The following is a 23,234-nucleotide window of genomic DNA, read 5'->3' as shown; positions in this document are numbered from 1 at the left end:
ATTTCTACTTTCCGGGTTAAACTGTGCCCATCACCTGTGAATGTGATCTCACTTAAATGCAAATATAAAGGCATAAATCTTGGTATATAGAGTGTTGTGCTTATGCAGACATTCCTCTCTTTATTACTGTGAAGCAAATCAGTTTAATGTGTGCCAGATGAAAAAAAAAATTATCTCATTACTAGTCTTGAGTAGAATGGAGTTCTGGAGTTTCTGTGTACCTGCACCTTGATTTTGCAGCAAAGAGAAGGAATATGGCAGTGGCACTTGATCATTTTCTTTGCAGCAGCATTCATACTGATAGTGCTCAGTAATCAGTGTCGTGTTGTTTTCAACCATAGAATCCTCATGCTCTATTAACTCTGGTGGTAGGAAAATGGCTGTTGGCAATTTTCCATCATGTCAGTGCTCTTAGTATTTATGTTAGAAACAGTATTTATGAAGGCAGCAAAAATATTTCTTGTTTTTTCCTCTCTCCAGATATTTCTGTGTTGAGAGTTGGAATGTATTTTCTCTGTTCATCTATTGTTTATATACTGTAGGGGATACATATACAGTACTACCCCTGTTACCTGGAGTAACAGAAACCTGAGCTCATTTCAGTCTGTGTCCCGGTTTGATCCGTACAACTCCCTGTTTGAATTCCCCCATAAGGCTGAAACTGAGAAAAAAAAGTTTATAAAGAAACTTCGTGAAAGATTTTTTTTTTCCTTGTTTAATACTGTGCAGCAATAGATAATAATGATCTGTCCAGGTATTATTTTAAAAGTAGGGCATTGTTCCTGTGCAGATCAATACAACCAAGATGATGCACAATTCATCCTCAATGGGCGACTGCATTCATTTTTCATTTTAACATTGAATAATTTGATATACTTTGAAATAACAAAGCAATGATCTATGGACTGGGGGTATCAAAATTGAAAGCAATTTAATAATATGCATGTCAAATAAAATCAATAGATTTCTATTTTATTTTCTTAAACTATAAACTAGCTATCACCCAGTGTCAAGGCTCAATTGCTTGAAAACATAGCAAAGTTTTTCTTTCTGTGTTTCCGCATATTCTCTCTCCTTACCCTCCCCAGCTTTCTCTCCCACCTTTTCTTCCCTCTTGGACCCTTTAATATTCACATTGCATTAAACATCTGCTGTATGTATCAAACACTCTGAGAATCCATCCATTGTTTATGTCAGTTAATGTTAAGTAATACTTTGTACAGCAATAAGAAGCAATAAAAAACCCAGCAATAAACTGCTGTGTGGAAGTGATTTCTCCTCAGGGTCTGCAACAAGCCATTCGATTTGACTGAAATAATGGCAAACAATTTTAGACCTTTGCATTAACTCTGCAGGCCATCGTCCACATGGGTTGTTCAGTGTCAAGCTTACAGAAGGGTAGTGGGGGTGTAGTCCTAGAGGTAAAAACTGATGGGTGCCAGAATAAGCTGAACAGAAACGTTAATCAAAGATTTCCTGTGGGGGTGTCATCCAGGTTATTTGCGGCATCTGTGTGTTTGAATACTTTACATGTGCTAAGACAGAAGAATACTGTTAAGTTTAAAGACCGGTAATTTAGGGTATTTAGGTCCTAACTGCCAAAAGTGAAATACTGAATTGATTTAGTTTTCAGGAATCGTGCACTGAGTACTTTCTGAAAATCGGGGGTCTCAAAGTGTATCAAGGAGAATATTAGCTTGAGAGAGCTTTTACCAATCCTGGGATGTTTGGGTTTTTTGGTGTGTCATCCTGTTGTGTCACGCCCCTGCCTTCCTTCTCCTTCCCCCCTATATCTTTTTAAGGGGATGAAAGTATATAGAGAAATTACTTAGTTTTCCAGAACAAACTTCTCTGACATATACTAATCAAACAGTGCAGAAAAAAAAAAAATTCAGTAGCTAATTTAGATATTTCTTATAAGTACCATTATTATATGTTCTTTGCCAGTAGAAAATTTGGATATTTCTTACAATAACTACTGTTTGACTTCATGTTTTTTAATGAGAGCTGTCACTTTTTGTATTTGGCTTGTTCCTTAAAATCTGCATAAATCATGAAATGGTATTGTGCTGTAGAAAAGCATCTTTTACTTAGTAAAACAAATTACTTTGATTAAGGAATCTGAGTGGCAGAAATATAAACCCTTCTGGTAAATAGGTTTGTTTTTTTTTTTTTTTTTTTTTCTATTGGTACAGTAGCATTCATTTAGGAAATTGCACAGGGCCTTTAGAGAGATTTATTAAAGCTATTGATTGCATTATGCAGTACTAGGAAAGGGCAAAAAACATACTTATGGTATGACTTAAATAAACTGACACTAGTCCATGCTTCCTCTTAATTCGTCAAATTTGTTGTCAAAAAAGTGGAAATGTGGAAATCCTGGGAGCAAGATACCTGCACCAATATCCTGAAGAAAGCCTCTGAAGAAATGACTGAAAATAATATTGAGAGGCACATAGATAAATTCAAATTACTTTTCTAGTGTCATTTTTGTACTAAAAGTAGGGATTACAAGGGAAAAACATGGAGTTCATGGAGTGAACAGTTTATTCCCGCATGCCTCCTGTGTTTATTAAGGAAAATATATATGTAAAGATGCTTGACAGAAAATTCTTGTTTCTCACTCTGTGTTCTCATTTACAACTTGCAGTGTTTCAAGGGTCTCAGATATTTACTTGGGAGACTTCTCATGTATGCTAACAGAAAATTTGCAGAAATAATTCATATATCTAGTTATTTTTTTTCCCCCCTTAGTAGGTGCTTTTTAACTTCCACCTTGAATATGAGAAAATTTAATACTGTCATATGTTCTGGGGTATCTAGCCCTTGGTTACATTACAACCAGCAGCTAAACCAAATAAGATTGCAGTACATAATGTTAGTAAATGTGGATGTGGATGTCTCTTTGTGTTTATAGGCTCACTCATATAAATATGTATAGTAAGGATGTGTGCCTGTTTTACCAATATCCTTGTCCAACTTCAAGTGGGGGTGGTTAAATGTAATGGAATCACAGTGATGAAGAAGGTGCTTTGATGTTTGCAAAAGAGTAGGGTGATAAAGGAGAGGAAAAGGCCCCACAAATTCATGGTACTCTGCGTGAGAGCTGGATCATTTTGCATTTAATCCTATCCTGTTGTACCCTCACTCTCATTTAAAGTAAGAGCGATGTTCCCAGTTGTATGCTTTGGGGAATATAATGGTTTTTAACAAAACCTAGAAGATACCGTGATTGGCAAAGATTGAAAAACAGTATCATTTGTGCATATTGCACAGATACTAAGTTCATAGCTAAAAACCCCCATCAAATGTGTATTTGCTTTGGGACCAATTTAGGTGTGAAATTGCTAATTTCTATTTTGCACTGTGATGATAACTTGCTAGTAATGTCAGAGGATTATATTTTGATGTAAGCTCACATAGTTATGATGCCTTAATTAAGTGTTTGGAAAGAAATCAAGCTGTTGAGCTATGTACAATTTCTGTAACTTAATTTTTTTTCATGAAATTCACACAGATACGCATTTTTAAAAAACCCAAATGCTATTCTTTTATTCAAATAATTGTACTAGTATAACATGTTAGTGTGAAGCTTCAACACATTTTTTTCTTGTGATTTTATTTTAGCCATATAATTTTTACTTGTTGGTCATGAATTTAGTCTCTGTGAAGGCCAGGAGGTGGAAACCCTCCATTATTCCAGCACTACACCAGGCTCTGCATTGCTGTATCAGGAAATCTCAAGTAACAGTTTTATGATGCATGAGGATATTATTCTCTGCAAGCAGTAACACACATTTCTATTTCCCCAGCAATATCCACATAATCAAACATTCACAAGTGCTTTACAAAGAATTTAATTAAATAGTGTGGAGAGTGACTGGATGCAGCATGTACACAAGCTGTTATATATTCAGTAGTTCCCATTTTGCAGTTAGTGCAGAACACTTCCGTGCAGTAATATGTGTGAATGATGTTTCCATCAAAATGTGCATCATCATTCCCCCTTTTGTAGCTTACTCCTTAAAAATGACACTAAAACCTTAACAGATGTCACCTCCAGGATCACAGGATACCTTGCTCAGGGCTCTAATGGCATGATAAACAGGGCAATACAAGTTCTCATGTTGAGACTTGAACATCACACATTGTTCCTCTGAAATCAAACGTTTATTACTCCCCAGAGAAAGATATAGATTATTATGTCTTTTACTACAAAACTAGATGTGTTTGGAATTTTATTTAAAGGTAGTAGAAATTTTTGAAGCCATCAAAGAGACTTGGATATTCAGAATTTAGATGTGGACAATAAGAAGCAAAAATATCTTGTGATGATGAGTATTTTCAGAGACCATTCTGTCAGTCAGTGGAGGTTAAGAAAGCCTCTCCTTTGGCATTAAAATGTATCAGACCATGTACTAGAAACAGTAGTGTGGTCCTACTCACTCAACATTATTGGTATGCTCATGTCACCTGCAAGGATTAGCATTCTGGAAACTGACAGGGTTATCTAATATGTTTTGTTTTCTCTCTTCAGAAAAGCCCTTTCAGCAGTACCTGATGCATGAAAGGACTTTCAGGCATGCAGAGCAATGGGGCTGTGTTGGAAGAAAGTGATTTAAAATATCCCTCTGTGGTTGCCTACCTGCATGGCAGTTATTTGTCCATCAGATTGGAAGGTTTTATTGGTGTTCTCAGTGCTATAAAGTATCAGTCTAAACCAGCAAAGCAATACCAACGACACAAATAGTGAAAGACAGTCCATAATTAGCCCGTAGATGTGTGAGGTGTGAGACCTCACCCTTGTTTCCCTGTTCCACAAGAGTTATTCCAGTTTATTACTGGATGACACTTACAACATCTATCCATTTTGACTGGAAAGAAAGACCGAAAACTACAACTGAGCCCAAAGGAGAATAAAGAGACGAAAGGATCAGTGAAAAGTACGGACCTGGTTTTTACTTTGTGCTAGTTCTGTTCTGTGTTTGAAGGAAAATGCTGAAAGCTTAATTGGGGTAAATAAGAACAGTATGCATCTTCTGAAGACACCTTTTGGAGGAAAGTTTAATTGGTGTAGGAGAAGTTGCAGCTTTCTTTACAGAGTTGCGAATGGGAGAGATCCCTGTTTAATGTTAATGAAGATTTGCCGTTAACTTCAGTGATTCAACCCAGTAACGTTTTTGTCTTTTTTTTTTTCCATCCCTATTCCTTCTTTGTATAGCAGGCAGGAGTTTTTCATTTTGCATGTCATTTGTAAGAAATTGCAGTTATTCTAAAAAAATTGTACAGTTCAAGCTTCAACTGAAGAAGAAAAGGAAAGCACATAGTTTTGAATTTACTCACATGTCTAATCTTGAACACCACATTTTGGATTTTCACTTCATTTTGTTTAATTAGGCTCATGTTCTAATGTCTGCTTTTCTATAAAATATTTATTCTTTAGCATTTGAAGTGTGTCTCTGTGATTTGGATATTTTTTGCATGTATTTGGAAGTAGCTCTTAGACTTACCTAGCTTCCACTAGGAGGCTGGTATTTTTATGCTTCTTAAAGCAGGCCCTTTTTAGGAATGCCACAATATAACCACATGCTCATTTCCCAGTATTTCAGTGGCAACTTCCTATGAATCTTGAAGTAGAGCTCCTGCAGTCTGTTCTCCACGCCAATTCCAACACATGCATTGGCAACCCAAAACAGACAAACCTAGGAGAGGTTATTACAGTGCCGTAATACAATTTAGAGTATTAGAATAATTAGGTCAGAATTTCTCTTTTTCATGTTAGGAAGTCTCCCAGTGAAGGACCATCTAGATAGACTTGTGATAACTGCTAATGAACTTGGTTTGGAAACAGAAGTAGTAGAGGCAAATGAGAGAGGAGTGTGGCAGCCCAGCTAATTAATTGAGAAGTCAGGCTAATTAGTTTGACTGGAGGGAGCACCATGCTGATGTAACATTGTAGCTTCCAAAATTCTGTCTGATTTGTGCATGGGTTGCACTGGGCTTCTGATAGACAAGTTGTTTTTGGGCTCTTTTCAGATGTTTTTTGCTGTGAAGCAGCATTGTGCATTGGTTCATTCTGTGTGGAAATTTACTGTAATTTTAGATTTCTTTCCAGACTGATAGTCAATTTAGTTCTTTTCAATCTTCTGCAGTAAGATTTTTCTAAGACATGTATTGTGGTATTGTCTTGTTCAACCTCTTGCCACTGAAAGAGATTCCTTGGTGCTTTTTTTTTTTTTCCTTGATGAAGGACTGTCCCATCTTGTTCCTAATGTTTTCTTACTGAAAATTGAAGTAATGCTCCTGAAGTTGTGTATGGTTCCATTGTTCCAGCTGGCAGGGCTGAGAGGTGGCTCTCAGCAGTCTTGCTCCCCGAGGATGTGTGCTAGCAACACTGCACACTGGAAGGTGCCTTGTTTAGTAAGAACTGGGCATTCTGAACAGTTTGCCATTTTTCTTCATGTTATGAAACAGTATTTCTTCAGTGCACCCCTTAATGTCAGTCATTACATACAGTTTGATGTGTAAGCTGTTCATAAAGGAGGTGCTTTAATGAAAAGATAAAAAATAACTTGTGGTAAAAGTCTGTGTTACTGTGCTGATGTGGTATAGTGAACGTGAGAAGCAGTATCAAACCTAGAAGTAAATGAACAAGGTGTTGTAAATAAGCTGGATTCTGTATAGAAAGCTTCACTAGAAGTATTAAGTATTGTATTACATCAATAACATGGTAATCATTTGTAAGCAGATAGTGGTGTAAGATAAAAATGAGTATTTTATTAATGTTTCCTAAGAAATACTACTAAAAAGCTGAAATTAAGGTTTTGTTTTGTTTTTTTCCCCCATGTACGTAGTTTAAAATGCTTTTAGTGATGATTTATGGTCCTTCTTACAATAGTTCTTCAGCATAGTAGTTCCCACAAGGAGTTAACATACATTATTTCTATTTCTAGATCTGTTAGCTGTGCCTAAGCATCCATATGCTGCTATGGAAAACTGGGGACTGAGTGTTTTCGTGGAGCAAAGGATACTGCTAGATCCAAGCATTTCTTCTATTTTATACCTACTGGATGTCACCATGGTCATTGTACATGAGCTATGTCATCAGGTATTAAAGGTGTTCATGTATTTGATCTTAATCTCAGAAACCGTGCACTCCTTTTCAGAACTGAAAATGAATTTGTATTGTACATATGGATGGTTGTGATTTCTATTGTAACTGGAATCCATATAACATGGAGGTCTGTAAGACACATCCCTACAATACAGAAACTGTGAAGACTCAAAATAGAGATAGAAGAGAAAATGGATAGCAATGAACAGGTTCCCTGTCTTATCTAGCGTTATATTCTGTGTTTGTGTGTCAGGGTATTTGTTGCTGATATGTAGAATAAATATGTTGATAGCAGATTTGTGCTAAGTTTAATGTTCATGTAAAAAAAATACTTTGGCTGAAGTCAGTTTGGTGGTAGTCTTTTTCTTCTGTCACATATACACATCCATTTTCTTTTTCTTTCCACATCTTTTTGCAATTTGGTATTGACCCTTTTTGTTCACTAATGGTGGATAAGCGTGTCTTTATGTGTGCAGAAACTATTGTGTCAATAAGAAAACTTAAAATAATAAACCCGTATTACAATTTATTTTACGTTTTTCCCATCTTCTTATCTCAAACTAAACACGTTACAAGTGTTAGGAATATTGAATTGAATGCAAATGTTATTGAAGAAATTTGCTACAGGGGCAGGAAATGCTTTCTTACACTCATAAGAGGCATAATCATAGCCTTCAGGTTAAAATGAATGAAATCCTACTGTGTAATCACCATGGCTTACATCTGTGACTTTACACAGTATTCTTTAAAGGCAATTCAAATTCTTAACACTTTCTGCAAATAAAAAGTACCGTGTAAAAGGGAGCCATTGTAATGGCGTTCTGGCAGATGAACATGAAAATAATGTTTGGTTCATATTCGTGTTTCACATTAAATTGGCCGATGAATATGAAGTCCTCAACTAAAACATGAAATTTTTATTTAAAGCTACTGGTAATTTTATCTTGATACTATCATCTGATTTTGCTATAAGCTCTTCACTGTGCCGTACAATAGAGCAGTACATGGTTCTGCTAGAAAAATTACAGTGCCTTAGGAATCATGTGTGGAAAAGATACATTAGGTCATCCAGTCCCAGCTCCTGTGAGTATTAGATTTTTCCATGTGGTGTGTTTGTAGTGCCGGGTTCAGTGCTCCCGATTACAGGGTTATATGGCTTCCCTTAAAACCTTTTGATTAAATCTGATAGTAAGTAAGTTTTTCGAAGTGTTCAGCTTAAGTCGTGGTTTTTCTGAAGTCCTTCTGTAGATGCTGAAAAGGCTGGCAGAGAAATTTTCCTGTTTTTTACAGCTGCTTGGAAAGTCTCCTTTCTCATGCAAGCTAGCTGTCAACAGTGTAGAGGGTTTTGTAAACCAAGGCTTTATCCCACAGGTGCAAACTTGTTATGCACAGTCTTGTTTTCCACACTGAAGAAAATATTTTGAAATAGGTGTCGTAGCATTCAGCCAATCACTCTGGGAGGCATATGGTCAAGCACCCAATAATGTTATACCACTTTTGCAAATAATGCTATATAAATGAGTCTGTAATTAATTAAATAATCCCATTTTATCCTGAATTCATATCGTGATTTCTCGCCATCCCTACAGACAACAGCGACATCCTTCCATTACTTCCAGTTATTCTTTGCACTGCTTTGATAATTTCCTGTACTTCCAGAGCAACTTATATCTCAGATGTGGGCAATTATCACATCAGTAACTGGCCAAGTTTGTTTATTTGATCTTATAGAAACTAAAGCCTTTTCACATTGTTCTGGGAATTTTAGAGGATCATGAAGAGGGCAAAAACTATAGCTGAATTTATTTTAGGGTAGAAATATGATCATAAGGTGGATTTAAATGACCTTAAAATTGCAGATGAGGAGGTTTACTTGATGTCCATGTAGATATTACTTCCAGTGCTGTTGGCTTAATTAAAAGTAACTTCATCTGTTTCTCTTGCTGCTGTTTCTGTTTCAGTGCCATGCAGATCAGGTCTTTGCTCAGCTGCTTCACTGGATAACTAGACAAGATAGAAAATAGTCAAGTTAAAGAACTGTTATTTCTACTTTTTGGATACAGAATAGAGTCACACGGAATATGGATTGTTCACCTGCAAGTAAAGTTTAAAGGGAGAAACACTCAAAAAATATAACCCGAAAAACACTGTCTAGCACCTCCATCACATTGCCTTTATTTAGCTCTTTTTGCTACTTCTATCTTACCATACTCAGAAGCCCCTCAAGGAACTCTAAACAATACTATCTTAGCTGAAAATGTACTGAACCGAGACCAGGTTGGGTCCAGGGTCTCTTGCCTCTGCTGTTAGCCTGTGGTGACATGAATATTTTTCCCCTTCACTCATTTTTCCACATAGAGTGACAGAAATTAATCAAAATCTCTCTGGTGCAAGCAAAGCTAGAGTCCACATCTCAAGTTTTACTTTTTATTTATTGATTTTTTTTTTTTAAATTTCAGGGAAGGGGAAATGGAACTCTTCTAAAATATGGGTTTTTTAAATTTATTTTAATTTTTTTTTAAGAATTGTGTCATTGTCTGATTTCCCTGACTTTAAACCCATGACTTCAAGATTTATGGAACGTATCTGGGCATGTAGTAAACTGATCTGCATGAGACCCCTGTTACTTAGAGTAACACAGCGATTGCTTTGCTAATGTTGTTTACAAGGTTAGAGAAATCAGATGAATATTAAAAATCCAGATTGTTGCCTTTAGATTTGACTGTTTAAAAATTGTAATTACCAAACCTGCTGTGTATTAATGCTTGAGCACAGTGCTCAGGACAGACAGAAAATGAGAGGCAGCATTGCAAAAGGACAAATTCTGTGGTTGCTAAAATACAGGTAAAAATTGTGTAAGAAAGAATTTTATGTCCAGTTCCTTCACAGCTGACTTTGTCATGCTTGACCTGGTATTTTAGATACATGTCTTAGGAGAGATACGTGAAAATTACTTAGGTAGTTTTGGTTCAGTAATTTTGTAGGGTGCTATTCCTTTGATATTTCAGCTTGAGTGTTTTCTCAGAATATTTTATTTATTTAATTAAAAAAAAAAAAAAAAAAAAGATTGTATGAGTGTTTTGGCATAAATGCCTGTCCTCCAAGCTCCAAACCATGAGCTGGTCAAAACATATGTATTTCTACCAGCTTAATTTGATAGCTTGAAGTAATTACCATAATTTATTAAAATAATTCTGTTAAGGTAGTAATCAGTTTTATATGCATATCATAGATCAGTTCCACCTACAGCCTTTGAAGAAAGAGTCATTTGAATTTATGCATCATGATTTTTTGTGATCGTTTTCCCACCTGAGCACAAAACTTGGTGTGACAGATTGACTTACAGAGGCATGAAAGCAGAAAGAAAATTAAAAACTTTGGAATCAACATTTTTTTAAAATATTCTGTAAAGAAAACATATAGGAAAGAGTGTCCTTTCAGTGTATCTGTAAATTAAATACCTTCTACATGTCAGGTTGAACATAATACCTGAGGGAGATGAGAAATTTATGTGATCAATGCATTTCAAAATGAAGTGATGGTCGTCACTCCAGGCAGATAGAGCTCATAGTCATATACACAAATAAATAAATAATCACTTAAAGAAATTAAATGCTTTACTTACAGTTTTCCTTTCAGACATGTAACACCTGGGAAGATAATAGCACCTTTCTGCTGGAAATTCTGGCTTTCTTACTTGCAGCCTCTGGGTATTGCTCTGTCTCTGACATCCATAACCCTCTCTGATACTGTTCAAAAGTAGTTAAGCAAATTCCCTACATTTTCATACTGATATCACATGCTGTTTTAATGACTTTAAAACGTTTCTTCCTTTAGGTGGATAATTAAACAAATCATTTTAGTTGTATCATTAATAAATGAACCCAGAAAACTCACAAAGGAGTAGAAGAAATTCTCTTTTGTGACATCATAAATTGATGTCATTAATTCAAATGACTGGACAAGGTATTATGAACTTCACAACCATTATTTTTTTTAAATCTCTCTGACTAGTCATAGTTCAAAATGACTATTCTACTACTGGTTTTATATTTGTTCAGTCGTACTCTTGCAATTCAGGAAATGAACTCTATGCTGTTGTGTTTAGTCATTAGAAGTCATTTAAGCAACCTACTCTAGTATGAATTTAACTTCCGTACTTCTTGCTGTATGAAAGTTATATTCATTTTAATGTTTCAAATTCTGAAAATGCATTAGCTGTGTGAATATATTTCCAGTATTTCTTTGTCTTTTCAGTTAAATGTTCTTAAGATCAGGATCTATGTTTAGTGGCCCTGTAGAGAGTTAATTTATTGATAGCCTTCAATTACATGATGAATACTGAGTGTGCATTAAGTTTAGCTTCACATGGTGTATGAATATGACTTCTATCAACCTCAGCTTTTCTCTCTGGATTCTTAAGTTGATTGTCAGTGACATTCATTGCCACGTTTTTCTTCATTGAAATTCTATTTGCTGAACCTTATATGGCCATGTGGTAATAATCTTCCTGCTAGTCTGGTGTTTGCCTGCTAGCCTGTTGCTTGAAGCTCTGGTGTTCACTTCAGTACGGATCCTCGTTGCAGCATTGATCCTTCTGTGGTGTCATTTGCACTCCACAGAGACATGCACAGAAGTGACATCTTTCATTCAGGTCCCAGACAAAGCCTTCAGACAAGCCAGCTGTCATGAAATCAAACTGCTTATGGGCCAACTCCACTTTCATTCATTCCTCACTCTCCTTACCGTTCAGCATCACTTCCTTTGCTCCGAGTCTCTCCCTCTAGAATACTTAATTGCTGCTCCCTCTCTGTGTATTTTTAGAGCTTGCTTACACGTGAAAGCTCAAAATTATCTCTGTTGATTATGAATTTAAGTTTTATAAATATGAAGAGAAAACTGGCAGATAATTTTACTTGAAGTTTTGATATTTGTTTGGCAGAAGAGAGGCTACAGAGAGTGTGAAATATGTTTTCATAATACTGTGTTTCTGTTTTTACCACTTGTGTAACATTATTTGGGTTGCACATTACAATCATGTAAATCATTTAAATAATCATTTGAACAGGGTCATCCATCAGCAGACAAATATATGACATCTGATTCCCTGTGAATTCTTGTCCTCATCCATCTTCCAGTGATCATCCTTGCTCTGTGTAAAATCCCTCTGACACCATCATGTCCTGTACTGTGAGATTTGTCTGTTGAGGTCTTAGTGAGCAGAGTATGTAATTGTCATGTTCTTGACTTCAGCTCAGCTCAGACCCTTCTCCTCTTTTCAGTTGATGATCATTATGTACTTATGGAATTTATGGAGTTTAGTTATCCTTGAGATTTCTGTCCTCCTTGCTAAATTACATTGAAGTCAGTGGGGATGTTGAAGAACCACCTGGAGGAAATGGGAGAGACAGGCAGCTCAAGTAGGGTTGCCTTGTATATACACAGGTGGGCTGAGCCGTTTCAGAAACCTCTGCTTCTGGTTGCTGTTTGGGAAGGCTGCAGATGTCCTATAAGTTGTGTATGAAATTTCCTAGGCCTTCGTGAGTATCTCACATACCCTAGTATGTTCTCTAACTGGCATTAACTACCTGCTTTTAGGCATCTGAGTCCTACCCACAGAGAGATGGCATTGTTTAAAGCTGGTTTCCCTAGGAAACCTGCCAAGGAGAGGAGCATCAGCAGTATTGTAAAGCTTATTGGGCAGACAGTGAGGAGAAAGAAACGCTAAAATTTAGGTCTGGGGTGGAGAATGCGTTCCCATTTTCACATGTATGCTTTTCAATATTCACACTATATAATGAAGTTTCCATGTAATGGATCAGATTACTTGAGTTAGAAGCCTTTTTCTGTCCAGTGTCTCTGTTAGTCTCTTAAACCTAGGTGAGCATCTATTTCAGAGAACTGAAGTTGACACTGAATACTGTCCTCAATGCTTTTTTTCCCCTGCTTGTTCTTTTCTAATTTTTTACTTCATTAACTTGTGCATCCTGTAACATTGAATTAATTAGAACAAGAAAAATACAGTTAGTGAGTTTCAGTGGGTGGTAAGTACTACTGTTTTTATTAATACGTGTAGAGGATGTGTTTGTCTAAATGAAATATGTGCAAGCATGGTTTCCTAAAGGTTGTTAAAGTTGTTCATTTGAACTTTTTGGTGTTGCAGTGGTTTGGTGACCTTGTGACTCCAGTTTGGTGGGAGGATGTGTGGTTGAAAGAAGGTTTTGCTCACTATTTTGAATTTGTTGGGACAGACTACCTCTACCCAGGATGGAACATGGTAAGTCAGTTCTGTTTTGTTATGTGGAGACTCCACAGAGAAGTTGCTCTGCTGTTAGACTCCTGCTTCTGTTATAGACAGGAACTGCTGAAAAATACCAAGTGATGCATGCAAGTATCAGATGTTGAATGAAGCAAAATCACTAGGTGTGAAATAATTTGACAGCATTCCAAAAGTGTAATCTGCAATCTATTGCAGAAGAAATAATGTCATGTCTATCATAACCCAGCATTAAAATAGCTATTGTCTCTCTGCTCAGAAATATTTTGGATTAAAGCAGTTATGATTTAACATGGACTGTTTTTTAAAACATTGAGAATATTGAATTTTATCCACAAGATAAATTGGAAAGAACTGTTTGGCTAAAGCATTCTATAAAACTGAGTGTATTTTTTTCTTACAGTATTCTGTTCTCCTCTCCCTAAATATATTCTTTTTATCTTCCTGGTATTGTTTGGGTATCTAGAGTAAATGCTAAATTAAATGGGTTGCATGAATTGAGAATCTAGGTTTTGGTATCGTTTCTAGCCGTACACAGTTGGACATACTTTTCCAACCAGTGTGCAAATACTGGAGCTCTCTGAGGGAACTGGGAATTCCAAGCTGGGACATTATTCTGGAGTTCTTCTGTTATATCACGTTGTACCTAGTTAGTTTATATGAAGTGCTGTAGTCCAGCTATATTGTATTTATAAGAAAAATAAGAGAGATGAGACCTCAGTACAAGGAAATCAGGTATGACACTATGTTTAAGGTTCCTATAGAGATTTTGTCCATTGGAGGCATGTTTATGTTTGCTAACCTTGCGTGTTCACACATTTAATTACATGGCAGAATATTTATTATAGATCGCTGTTGCCTGACAGAGATTTTTTGGGGCTTGGATGTTTTGCTTAAACTCTTAAAAACTGACTTCTGAATTTTTTTCCCCATTTCTGTGTGCTTTCTTGAATATACTTATTCCGTTAACTTTTGTGTGCCATAAAATGAAGATGCTATAATTATGAGTTAAAGCTAATTAAAAAAAAATTCTTGTATACAGGTTAGTCTTGAGTTACTTATGCTTCTTGTGAAATTTGGATTCTTTGTAGTATTTTAAATTTTTCTTTCAGGTGTCAATTTTGGTTTATAATTGCATTATGAAAAGGAAAACAAGTCTTTATCTGAACTGACAACTGTCTTGCATAGGTAGGCTTGTGGGTTTACCTGGCTTTGGCTATATTAAAACTCATTCTATTAATCTTTATGAAGAACACAACCTGAATTACAATGTAAGGGTTCTAATTATGAATGCAATGAAATCTGGCAGGCCTTTGTGATTTTAGCATAGCAAAGTGTCATAGATGACAACATTTATACACTGAATTTTATCTTCAAATTATCAGTCATTTGTTCTTCACATAATCAGTCTAACAAATTCGGAATAACTTTGCTTTAGAAGTCATTTGGAATATAGTATATTTGCTTGAAATTTCTGTGGAATGAATATAATGTTCACTGTTATGCAAATAACATGCCCATGATGTGAAATCTTGGCATCTTAGCAGAATATAAGCAAGAGTGGATTGAACAAAGGATGGCAGTTAAACTGGGAAATCAGAAATGTGCTGCATAAATTAGAATTAACTGCAGTAATATTGCTGATATTGCTGTGCCTGAAAAAGTATTAATCTGTCAAGTTTTTCCTTAAATTAAAAAGAAGGGAGGCATAAACTGTTCATAAGGCTTTGGATATCTTTGGCTTTTGATATAAAAATGATTGTACTGACATATTTAAATGATGAGAAAATGAGATGAAACTCATAATGAGTTAAACATGCTTCATTCTTTTGCAGACTAGAGTAGAAATCAATATTGTCATGCTTCACATGTTTATTACAGAGATTGTAGGAAGAAGAAGCAAAAGTTAGAGTTACTGATATTTGGCTTCCTGGAAATACTGTTATTGTTATAAAGTGCATTTGCTGTTTGAACATATTGACTGACACTTGTAAACTCGAAAAAATTAAAGTGATCATGTATGAAAAGAGAAACATTTCCAAACAACTAACTGTTTTTCAGAAGACAAGGATGAAGTACAAGTTGCAAAAATGAGAACTACAAACCTTATTTTTTGTCATGATGGCCAAGCAGTACAATATTCCAGAATTCTGGTTGGTGTTTTGTCAGCAGTAATTCATACCTTTGAAATACAAATAAAAAAATGTATGGTGTATGTTACCACAGCTCTTTGTGTCAGGAAAATAGAGTAATAGACCAAAATCCTCTTTATTTTTAAAGAATTGGGAAAGTTGGGTAGCTAAGTTTTTTCTCGCATAGTTCTGAAATATTAACCTTGGAAGTTTGCTCAAGAAGCCCATGGATTAAAATGTCAAATTCAGCTTATTTTCAGCTTACTAAAGTATTTTTTTGTTACGTTCTTTTTTGGATAAATGTAGAAACAGAAGACTGGTAGTCCATTTCAGAAAAAGGACGTTTGGAAATGCAGCTTGGGCAATATGTATACATTTGAAAAAATTGAATCTATCTACAGCTTCCTCTCTAAGTTGTTGGATCTTTATAGGCTACAGGCACATAAGCTTTCACCATTAAGGCTTATAAACCCCTAAAGTCTTGATACTACGGGTCTGAAGGTGCTTCTTTTTTAGCAGAGCTGAACATTTTTCAGCGTCCATCTTATGTGGCATTCACAGCCTTGCTATGGCTGAACCTGAGACTCTTGAGAGGAGCTGTCAAGCGTGTTCACACCATTATTACTTAAACCAACAGCACCAAGTTCTGCACAAAATGGAGATCCATGGTTTTTTGTCTGAAATCCATTTCTTGGCTTTCCCTTCTTCTCTAGGTTCTTTAGCTTGCTTAAATATTTCTTCCCCCTGCCATTTTTAATTTTATCAGGTTTTCTTCAATTGTCTTGTAGACTCTTTTACAACAGGAAAGATGAATGGATAACAGTGATAACTGCCATGGAGCTGCAATACTTTATTGACTATTCCAACAGGTCTGGAATTTCTTGTGTTTTCCAGAAGGCATTTACTGCCATACTTCATCTTGCTTGCATAATCTTAATGAAAAAGGAAATCCAGTCCTTATTAAACCCTTGCTATCCTTATGTCCTGCATCCTCTGGCTGAGTTCACTTGGTCTGTTCAGCCTGGAGAAGAGGAGAGGGGAGACCTCATGGCAGTCTACAACTTCCTCGTGAGGGGAAGCAGAAGGTCAGGCACCAATCTCTTCTCTGTGATGCCCAGTGACAGAACCCAAGTGAATGGCCTGAAGTTGTGTCAGGGGAGGTTTAGATTGGATATCAGGAAAAGGTTCTTCACCCAGAGGGTGGTTGGGCACTGGAACAGGCTCCCCACAGAAGTGGTCACAGCACCAAGCCTGACTTCAAGAAGTGTTTAGACAATGCTCTTGGGCACATGGCGTGACTCTTGGGAATGGTCCTGTGCAGGGCCGGGAATTGGACTTGATGATCCTTGTGGGTGTGTTCGTTCCAATTCAGTTAATTCTGTGATTAAAATTTTGGGTGAAGAACAGAATGAAGAGGCATTCTGATGGAGGTGTTTGTTATCCATTGCAGTTAATGTAAAATACATCAAAACTTTTCCAAGGAAGGGAATGACATTTCGCTGGTTTTAAAACAGGTTGCCATCAAAAAGCAACCGCAGCTGGATGTGAGTTTTTGGGCTGTAAGGTCTTATGACCAATACAAGGTAATCTCACCTCTGTGGAAGGGGCCTTTGCTGGTTTTAGGATCAGACAAAAGAGAAAATTACAGCAGAAACCTCCATGCTGGTAATTTCCACTTCAGAGCTCTGTCTTTTCTCATCTACCCTGCTCACCTTCCTGCTTTCAGAAGCCTGTTTGCAGCTATATATTCCATCTTCCTCTTGGCTTGTTTCTCTCATTATCCTGAAGTCCTTTGCATGTGGCTTTGTAGAGGAAGGAATTCAGCTGAGGCTTGCAGATCCAGGAATTTATTGACTGATCTTTTCCCTCCATATTTTCTAGTAGAAGGAACCATCATGTTTGTCCTTGAATGTCTCTGGTACTGGGGTAGGTTTTGAGGACTATGACAGCAGGAATTACTGGCATGTAATTTGCCCTTACATCCATCAAATGAGCATTAAATACTTTAGCAGTCAGTACCTGGCTTGATGCTGAGAAAGCATTTCACAGAGCCCAGCTGCCTTCTCTGTTTTCTTTATTATATTAAAGTTAGCTTCACTGACAACTTTATTGGCTGAGTCAAGGTGTAGCACATCCGCAGTAGCTTTGAATCCTATGTCTTCTTAAGCCATTAATGTCCTGGGATAAGATTTCTCACTTTCTTGTTTGCATACTGCTTTTATAATTAAGGACGGTCATATCTGCCGGAATTTTTCTTAGTACTAAATTAAAAACTTTGTACCTATATATAGGAGGGTGTATTTCCTCCTTCCTTAAGTGAGCTGTGCTTCCTTTACACTGTTAGGTTCCTCAGTCTGGACAATCCTGCCATTACTACAGAGAGTTGAAAATAATAATGAGGTTGCATATCATGGTGTCTGTATCCTAAGAAATAGATAAATAATCTTAGTTGCCTGTCTTTCTCATTGAGTTGGTTGAAATAATGAGTGAATTCAGCCATTAGACACGTGCATATCTTTAATGTGCTTTGACTCACATGCCTCCTAATGCGTTTGCCTCCATCTGTAAATATTTCTACGGCATTGTTTAGCTCATAGAAAACCCAGAAAAATATTATAACTTTTGAAGTAGACTTAGGATATGGACTTTTTTGATTTATTTCATTATTAGTTTGGCATTTCAGACCTGAGCTATAGCCTGCTTGATCCTTCTAACCCAACATAAATATCATGCTGGCTCAGCATTCAGGGAGATTCAGCCTCTCGTTTTTTAAAACTACTTTCATCTTTTCTTTTTTGGTTAAAGGCTCCCCGTGCTGGTGAAAAGTAAGCCTTTAATTAATACCACATGGAGTGTTTTTCCTCCAGTAACTGCTCAGTGAAGTCAGTCTTTGTATGATTTTTTTGTTTTAACTCGACTATGGGGGAAGCTTTCAGTGTAAAATTAACTAGAATCTCATGTATAATTGACTTTGGCAGGAAAAAAAGAGATTGTAAAGGTAAGGTGCAAGATCTTCTGTTTTATAATAACTAGCCCTTTTTAAGTATACCAGTTAAGAAATCCTTATACTAAATTTTGCTTATAACTAAAAAAAAATTTCCGTTTCCACATTTTCTTCCTGAAGACAGATTTGCATTTTTTTTTTATGCTCTGGCAAAGTAGATTAATATAGGGAATTCTTTAAGTAGTTAAGTCTTAACAGTTAGAGATCAGACATAAGTGAGTATCAACATTTAGATGAAATATTTATTCAAGAGATTAAGTACAGGTTTGGAGAATGTCAGTGTCTCTTCTAGCTTCGTGTCATTTTCTGCTCATCTTTAGACAGCAGTTTAAATGACATTATGATGAGAGCTTTAGAGTCATGTGAGTTCAAACCTTCTGAGTTCAGGGTTTAGATGAAGCTTTAGTTTCAGAAAAAAGCTTTACTCAGCTGGCTGAATTTCAAATAATTTTGAATTAGTAGACACTTTGTCTTAAATAAAGATGAGAGAGAAATTTTACAGCAACTTTTGCTTGCCTCAAGGCAAGGGCTCATTACAGGGTTGCCCTGTTGAAACAAGATTATGCATTTCATCAGGAAGTGTGGTTGATATGGGAAATTCAGTGGAAAAGTTTAGTTGTATATTTGAGGGCATTATTAACTGAAGGACCACTTCTCAAATTTTCAGCAATCCTGAATGTGTTACCACTTTATTTTAAAGTTGTGGCAGTGTGCATTTGCTTGGAGCACCAACTGGTAAGTAATTTTTGGTGTGTCTGCAAAACATCTTTGGTTCCTTCAGGACTTAGCTTGCTGAAACTCATCACTTTCAGGTTGAAGCGCAGTTGAGGTGTGCAGTACCTGAGAAGTATTTTCATGGATGGTGACCTCTGACGGTTGTTGCTGGAAGTTGACTCAGTATACCAACTACATCTTAAAGCCACTTTTCATTTACTGTTTCTTGAATTGAGGTGATTTTCCTTTACAGATTTCCTCCATGGTGTTTGTATTAGAGGATAAGCTTCATACTTTGTTGCCTAATGTTTTAAAATGCTCTGAAGAGAAGTGTGTAAGGAAACTGCTCTGTTCATCTGTTTGCTTAATGACTCTATTTCAGTGAAGGCAACTACATACATGGTGGTAAAACATGATCTTGGAGAGTGAAATTGGCTTTTTTTTTGTGAAGTACTAGTGGTCAGTATGTGTTGTTTCCTTTTTTAATGCTCCCTTTTTTGTACTGCATCCTCTAATTCTGTAGGAATACATTTGGCATCATGCCTCTGGTGTACAACCAAATCAAAGCTTTATCTGATAAACAGAGTGGAGAGAGGAAACAGAAGTAGCTGGCAGAATTGCTTGAGAACTCCAAACCAGCAATCCATCTGCTTGGCAAAGTAAGCAGGTGGTCATGATGGAAAAGAAAATACATATCCAATTCTCCTTCCCAATACTCAAAGCTGCTGGTCTTCCTTAACTATGAACTCCTAGGACATCTACCCTGTTTTGTAACAACAAAAGTTGTCAGTCAGTGTGACAATTTCTCAATAAATTTTGCAAGATCTTTGACAGAAAATGCAGAAAAGAGGGTTATGAAGGTAGGTATGGAGCTGTGACGTTCACAGCTGATCAATGTAGACTCTGTTGCAGGCCTCCTTCAGCGAACTGTACACATAATTGAAGCACACATCAGAGATGTAAATTAAAAAAAAAGCAGTCTGTAAATTGCTCAAGGTATTTACAAAAGATTACTATTGGAAAGTGAGAAAGAAACATTGCTTTCATTTGCAAGTTCTCAGGAGACTTCCTGTGCTATGACGACTTGGGATTTATAAGCACATAGACAGAAAGAACTTGCTTTTGGATCTTATCTGGCCTTCATGTGTGTTACCAAACCTTAGATTTCCTCATAGATTATATTACTCTGTTTTTTTAAGCTTCACCCTGTAATATAGTTTATTAGAACTCATCTGCTGGTGTTCTTTGATTGCTTTCAAAATTTGCCCCTATATCTTTTTCCCTAGGGTGCACTTTCCTTATAAACCCAAATATTGTGTCTTGCAAGTGGTTGTTCTCTCAGGCATGAAAGATAACTTTTCTTCTTTGTATTCTTGATGGCTAGTAAAGCTCTTGTGGAGAAGATATTTTCAGAAAATTTGTCAGGAAAGTCATTTGCAGATTTGCACACCAATGTTAAGCTTTATTCGTGTAGATTTTGCAGTCCATAAAGTGTTCAAATGGCTGTCCCAGAACAAAGACAATGCCTTTAATACTGAGGCCTTTGATCTCTTTAGCGTACTAATTATCAGTTTGGGCTTTCATTATGCTGTTTCTTTAATTCCTTTTTCTTTTCATTTTAGTTCTTTTCCCTGGTATTTCATATTAATTTTTAGAAATTATTTTTATGTGACTAAGTTTAAGTATTATATTATTGTCATACTAACTACAACCTTACATTATACCTCAGTATGATATTCTGAAATCACCAGCAGCAACCCCTGTCCATTACATCGTTATCCTGTTATGCACAATAAATGTACCTTTCTTGAAGGTAAATGTTTCTTGAAGGTGCAGGCTTTTTTGACAAAAAGGTTATTTCACAATTGGTTTTTTTCCATTTAGAGGTAGACTAGTTGAATGGTGGGCACCCTGTTGGAGATTTATGCATGAAGAGTGACCACTATGTTTTTTTCCCCAAGATCAAGGTGAATTTGAATGTTGGCTAAAGAGGAGAGAGCACAGAAAAAGGACGAGTCTGTCAGGAAAATCTTGTGCAAAGGCAGAGAAGGTCTTACTGGTGAGGATTGAAAGAAATCGTTCCTATGAAGAGACAAATAGTTGAATCTAGTGACTACAGATGTTTGGGAATAATCAGAAAATGTAGATATTTTAAAGACATGTTCATCTAATAACAGCACTTCAGTTCCTGCACCTGGAAGCATTCTAAAGAATAAGAAAGAGAGCAACCAGAAATAATTTTCATGTATTTTCTTTTCAACATGGGTCTGGTGTCCCAGACTTGGACTATGCACAGTTCAAGGAAAGCTCTGAGGAGAAGAGATGAAGAGTTGGGATTCCAAGTGCACAGTAGGCAGATAGGGAGTAGAGGAGCTTCCTCTTTGTCTTTAAAGGGAGGCACAAATTTGTGTGGAAGCAGCTCTGTCCTTATTTCAAACTCAGCTTGTGCTACTGCAATACTGTTCCTGCTCAGAGCCCTGGCCCTGTGTTAGCACTGCATGGTGTTGCACTTGCATGCAGCTAATGACACTTTCCAAGCAAGGCTGCACAACTCACCTGAAGCCCTCTTTTCCTCACAGGTGGATCACAGTCTTTGGCCTTTTTCTTGCAGTTGAGCTCCCTCAGGGAAGGGTTATCTTGAACAGCATTTTGTCATTGTTTCAGTGTGTAGCTGCAAACCTGTCACCTATCATGTTGCCAGCTTGCTGGTCTCATTAAACACATTCCAAGATTGATTTCCTTTACAGTTTCTGTCCTGGGTGTTTCTTTACTCGTGTAGGTGTCAGTTAAAACAGATCAATTCCACTGTATGCATAGGCTAAAATAACTAGGGAATAGAAAGCCCTTCTTCCATCAGTATAAGCAGTTTGGTCAGACATGTTGACCTTTTCCCCTAAATGTGATATTAGGACTTCAAGAGCTGAGGTAGTGTTTCTTCAACATAATTAAGGCAGTTTTAGTTTCTTTCTGCACTTCTGCTTCTTGTTGCCTTTTCAAGCTGCAAGCCCCTTGTCAGCCAGCACTCTAGCTGTGCCTCCCTCGAGTTATATTTGAGTCTTCTTTTCCAGTCTGCTCTCAGGGGCTTTATACTAAAGGGAAAAGCTGGGAATGTTATAGAAATCCTTTTAGTTCAATAAATTTAGCTTTATAGGTCAAAATCCTGCTTAATTCTCACTAAAATGTAGGTTTGCATTTTTGGAGGCATACTAACTATTCCATTTGTATCCCAGTGTGACAGTCCACCGTAAATCTCAAGGAAGACTTTTTACCTATGGTAACTTGAATGAACGATCATGAATCTAAAATTCTCCTTTTCAGTCCTTCAGGACATAATCAAAGAAACAAACAGAAAACCAAAATGTAGCCTGTTCTTTTTATATGTTTCGTAGTTTTCTTCTTACAGCTTCACTTTATGTTTGCCATGTGCTGATTTTCTCGTTTCCAGTCCTGTATTTTAAGGTGTTAATTTGTGATTATCCAGGGTCCTTTTAATGAGTTAATTCAACAGTAACAATCCACTGACACAACTGTTCTACTTGTGAGATCCAAACTTAAATTTGGAGATGGGTCCATATTTCTGTGTGTTCATACCTGTTTGTGTGACATACCATACATTTGATGGAACTGGGGCTTTGTTACGGACTGATAGAGAATTTGAGTGAAGTGTAACCAAAATATCTACAATTCTTTATACCTCAGCAGTTTTCCCCTGAGTAGGACTGTCTTTATAATTGTTTCCCTATACCTTTTTTTCCCGTTAATAAAAGGATAGTTACTAACGGCTTATGCCTGAGAAAATTTGAAAATTAACAATGATAGGAAGAAGACATTACTTTTTGTTTTACAAACCCTTCCTCATGCAGCCAGATGAGAACACTAAGAGTGTGTAGGCACTTTGCTTTCCTGCATCCTGTGTTTTTAATTGCCTGGATATACAGTCAGCTCAAGGTACGTTTCTTGTGCTCTAATGAATTTTAACGTAAAGGTTTATTT

General features: G+C 36.6%; 1 protein-coding gene across 1 annotated transcript in view; it reads left to right on the top strand.

Annotated features, from left to right (window-relative positions):
* Window positions 1-23,234, top strand: part of TRHDE (thyrotropin releasing hormone degrading enzyme) — a 208,797-nt gene that overhangs the window by 72,276 nt on the left and 113,287 nt on the right. Inside the window, exons 4-5 of the mRNA XM_042017748.1 lie at window positions 6,954-7,108; window positions 13,278-13,391. Coding sequence (XP_041873682.1) covers window positions 6,954-7,108; window positions 13,278-13,391 — 269 coding nt within the window. The remainder of the gene's footprint in view (window positions 1-6,953; window positions 7,109-13,277; window positions 13,392-23,234) is intronic.

This window comes from Corvus kubaryi, unplaced genomic scaffold (genome assembly GCF_017639235.1).
Source record: "Corvus kubaryi isolate FWS band 111438036 unplaced genomic scaffold, C.kubaryi_AGA036_p1.0 137, whole genome shotgun sequence".
Classification (NCBI taxonomy): Eukaryota; Metazoa; Chordata; class Aves; order Passeriformes; family Corvidae; genus Corvus; species Corvus kubaryi.
Note: the sequence above shows the minus strand (reverse complement) of the source record. Positions and strands in the feature narration are given on the sequence as shown.